The sequence below is a fragment of the Mesitornis unicolor genome, unplaced genomic scaffold (genome assembly GCF_000695765.1).
Source record: "Mesitornis unicolor isolate BGI_N332 unplaced genomic scaffold, ASM69576v1 scaffold42562, whole genome shotgun sequence".
In the NCBI taxonomy this organism is placed as follows: domain Eukaryota; kingdom Metazoa; phylum Chordata; class Aves; order Mesitornithiformes; family Mesitornithidae; genus Mesitornis; species Mesitornis unicolor.
The window spans coordinates 1,543-5,744 of NW_010167893.1; the positions used below are offsets into that span (position 1 = coordinate 1,543).

The window sequence follows — 4,202 nt, forward strand, 5'->3', positions numbered from 1 at the left end:
TGCAGAAGACCAAGACAGTGGTTTACTGTGGTGTGGTGTAAACCAGCGCTGCTACCTCCCCCAGCCGAACACTTCGGAGCATCAGTACTGGAGCGCTGCTGCCAGGGAGACCCGAGCAGCCAGACCCAGCTGGCAAAGGGCCCTGCCATCCCTCTGCCAAATCACAAACAGCAACAAGGGTCAAGATCTGTCATGGCAAAGGGTGGTGCCGCTTGGCCTCTATCAACAGGAGGGTGCCAGCTCTTGGAGAAGAGGACTCAGCCCCAGGGTCCGTGGTGGCTGGTGGCAGAGCCAAGCAGTGCTCCCGGGCAGGAGGAGATGGAGCATGGCAGGGGACGGCTGCTGTCAGCCAGCGGGGATCCCCTGTCCCCTCCTTGTACCTCACACTCGAATGCTGGGGGGAGGGAAGATGCCAATCTCCTCCCGCAGGGACTCCACTGGCTGCTCCCAGCGCTGCTCATAGTAGACGTTCAGGATACAGCTGGCATTGAGCCCGCTCCGAACTGCCCAGGGGACCAGCTCGGTGGCCAGGACCTGGAGCTTTCTGGAACAAATGTTACAGGAGGAGACAGTTTTGATTTCCATGTTTTGTTTTTGATTTCCTTCTCCAAGACCCCATTGCAGGCTGATGCCAAACCCATGTGTCCCATGTACCCCTCCACCTTTTCTAGCATCTCTCTTTCTTATCTCACAGGGGAAACTGAGGCACAGAAGAAAACATCACTTCCCCGTGCCATGGCAGCACAGCAGATGGTTTGCACTATCTTCATCTCATTCTCCCCCCTGCCAACTAGCAGTGTCCTCACTTTGTCCCCAGAGACCCACAGCAAGCACCACCAGACTGGCACATCCTCAGGGCACTGTCCTCATTGGATGGTGCCTACCGTGCGCTGAGACGGACAGGGCCAAACGCTGCTCCCAGGACACACATGGGCAGCCCCGTCTGGACGGCTTCGAACCACTTCACCACCACCTCGCCTGGGAGGAAGAAGGGAGGCCATGAGTGGGCAGGTCGAGGGCCAGCCAGAGCCACGTGGTCCTGCAACGCAGGCTGCACGATCTGCCCCTTCCTAAGGACGGTTACACACCCATCCCCTCCACCTCCATGTCAGGACTGACGAAAGCTTCCCAAGTCTGGCCATGGCCTCATCCTGGACCAGGATGAGCCTCGTCGTGCACCACCCACCCCAGAGGACAACCTGAGATCCCCCAGGGAGCAGCACCCCACAGTTGATGCCCCATGAGCTTTGGAAACACCTCCCAGGCAGGCCAGCTCCCTGCAGATCTTTAGCAATGCAATTGCCAAAGCCAGATCCCCTGCATGACTCTCCCTGTCTCTTGGCACGGAACAGACCTTTTACAGATCTGCCAGGGCCCAGCCAAAGCCCACACAGGAGACCTGACAGGCTGGTTCCCGCAGGCTCCCCAGCAAGGCTCAACTTGCACTTGCTATTGAGTCAGACACGAAATGAGGGCAAAGGACATGGGGACACACAGGTAAGGAGCAACCAGGTACCCCTCCACTTCTGCCATCACTCAGAGCTTGCCCAACATCCTTCCCTCAGTATCACCCTCCCTCCCAGGCACCAAACATCCACCCAGCCGCTGCCTGCACCCAGGGCTCAGGCAGAGCACCTCGCAGCAGGGGAGAGGTGACATCCCGTGGGCTCTCGGTCACCACGGAGCCAGCGACGCGGGCCAGCCATGATGCAAACCTCCCCACACACCTCCCAGGGCTGAAGGCTGAGTCTGACTGGCCCAGCCTGCTCCGTTCCTGGGAGAAGTGACCAAGCATCATCTGTGGGGTTCGGCAGCACAGCCCCCTGAGCCCACTGCTGCTCACCTAGCATGTTGGTTGGCATGCCCAGCAGGGTGTGCATCAGGTCGTGGACTTCTCGGTACCGCTGGATCACATATGCCAGCTCTTCATCATCAACAAATCTGGCCGGCATCCGGGTGTCCGGAGAAACCTTCTGCAAATCCAAAGAGGCCAAGTTCAACCCCCTCCAAAGTTTCTGGCCTCATTCTTTAATGCACAGCAATACATGGTCCCCTCCATCAGCACGTCTCCCTGATGATGGGGGTCAGTGTCATTTATATAGATGAAAACCAAGCACTGGTGACGCATCCAGCATTCATCCCATCCCCCCGACTCCCTCTCATTCTCAGAGGGTTCCCACAGGTGCCTCCATGGCTCCAATCTGCCTCTAAAGTGTATCCATACTCCAGCACAGGGATCAATGACAGCTGCTCGCACTCTGCAAAGCCCCACACTCACGTTGTCCACCAAGAACCGGACGTACTCTCGGCCCAGTGTGCCATCCGGCAGCCCCTGCAGCCTGGTCATGTCCAGGGTGGAGAGGCGGATGCGAGGCCGTTCCCTGAAAGCCAAACGCAGGTCAGTGAGAGTCTCAGTGAACCCCACAGCGGGGGGTCCTGGGGCAAAGGAGCCCCTGGAAATTCTCACCCCTGCCTCTAACACCCACCCCTGTCTCTACCCTTCCTGGGCATTTTCCTTGTGCAGATCCTGGCTGCTCACTGCAGGGACAGCCCCAGGGGGGCAGAGCTCTTTAGCACCCTGCAAAGCAGCCAGAGCTTTAAAGGAACAACCCTAGAAGTGGGAGTGAATTTGTTCTAAACAGAGGCTTAATTTCTCTCCTTCTCAGGCTTTTGCCACCAGCCACGTGGCAGCCACACATGGAAAGGTCTCCGCTCCAGGCTGTTGGCAAACCGGTGCCCCACAGCCCTGGAATTAAACGAAAGCCCTTTTATTTCCACGCACAGGATAAATTCTTCCCATGCACCCCAGTCTGAGCATCCGGAGCCAGGATCAGGCTGTTCAGCACAAACGTAGGGCAAAAGACAGCTTTTCCACAGCCCCTACGTGGCACAACCCAAACAATACACAACCGGCAGGCGTGACACGTAAGGAGGTGCGGGGAGAAGGTAAGCAAATAGGTAAGCAATAAGATTTTGGTTAATAAGAGACTCATGAAGTCCCTCCTGGTCCTCAGCCTTCCAACACTCGACAAGTCCCTGCAGACACGGAAGCAAAAGCGATCAAAGTTTTAACAGGGAAGGCGAAAGAAGCGGCCTCATTTCACAGCTTGTGGAAATGCTGCGGGTGCTGGAAAGAAAACACGAGGTGCCTATGGAAGAGGCAGACAGTGGAGACGCAAGGAGATGCAGCAGCAGGCGCAGGGGAGAAATTCATGGACGTGGTGGGTTTTCACCCATCGCTGAGCAGCAATGAAAACCCACCACGTCCGTGGATTTCTCCCTGCGGCTGCTGCTGCATTTCCTTGCTTTGGCACCTGCCAGTTCCAGCAGCGAAGCAGAACGGACAGACAGCAGCACCTGAAATAGAGCTGGGCCCAGCGGCTGCCATGCTCTTGTCCTTAGACTTGCTACAGGGCTCTTGTGATAAATAAATTGTGAAAAAGAAAGTAAAATAAACAACATGCAGGGTCAGAGCCAACAAAACGCTCGTGTTGTTTTCAACCTGGGGAGCTCAGGGGTCTGCCTTCACAGGGTCTAAGGAATGTGCTTGGCTTTGTGTCTCCCTCCCCACCATGAACCACACGGTGAGGGAGGGATGTGGAGGGACGCACTGGAGGATGCGGTAACCTTCAGGGTGGTGTTTCATCTTGTCTCGCAGGTTGGGCAGGGCAAGGCAGCCTGTGGTCTCCCCGAGGACTGCCACCATGTCTGAAAGAGAGATCAGAGAGTGACCCAAGAGTGTTTTTTGCAATAACCAGCTGTCCTCAGCAGGTGAGAAAACGGGGCGACAAACCCCTTGGCCAGGACCACGTAGGAAGCCTGTGGCAAAGCAAGGACCCCCACAAACCATGCATCTTCAGCCTCGGGGCTGCTCTGCCGGGGTGTCACCCATCGGAAGGGACAGAGCAGCAGGTGTGAGGCCTGGGGGACTGAAGAGGAACGAGACAGGGCCAGATGGCATCCCAGGGGGTCAAGAGCAGACCACTGGGGGGGCATTTGGGGTTCCTCAGCCCCTCTCTTCCACAGCCTCCTGCCCTGGGCCAGGTTTCAGGCCTGCACTTGCCCCATTACTAAATGTCTCACTCAATGGGAGGAGAAATACAGTCCCCGAGAAACTCCAGGAAACACAGGGTAAAATTTGTCGGACGTTACTAAGGCTCCTGTGTAGAAGGAGCCCCCTAACCCGTCTCACCGTGTCTGTA

The 4,202-nt window shown here is 56.9% G+C and overlaps 1 protein-coding gene across 1 annotated transcript; it reads right to left on the bottom strand.

Moving 5' to 3' along the window:
* Positions 1–381: 381 nt before the first annotated feature.
* Positions 382–3,708, bottom strand: COQ4 (coenzyme Q4; the record flags this gene model as incomplete). Its single annotated transcript, XM_010178840.1, has 5 exons — positions 382–544; positions 885–978; positions 1,844–1,973; positions 2,279–2,381; positions 3,612–3,708. Coding segments are annotated over 5 exons (587 nt in total), but the record flags the coding sequence as incomplete, so codon positions are not given.
* Between the last annotated feature and the right edge of the window lie 494 nt (positions 3,709–4,202).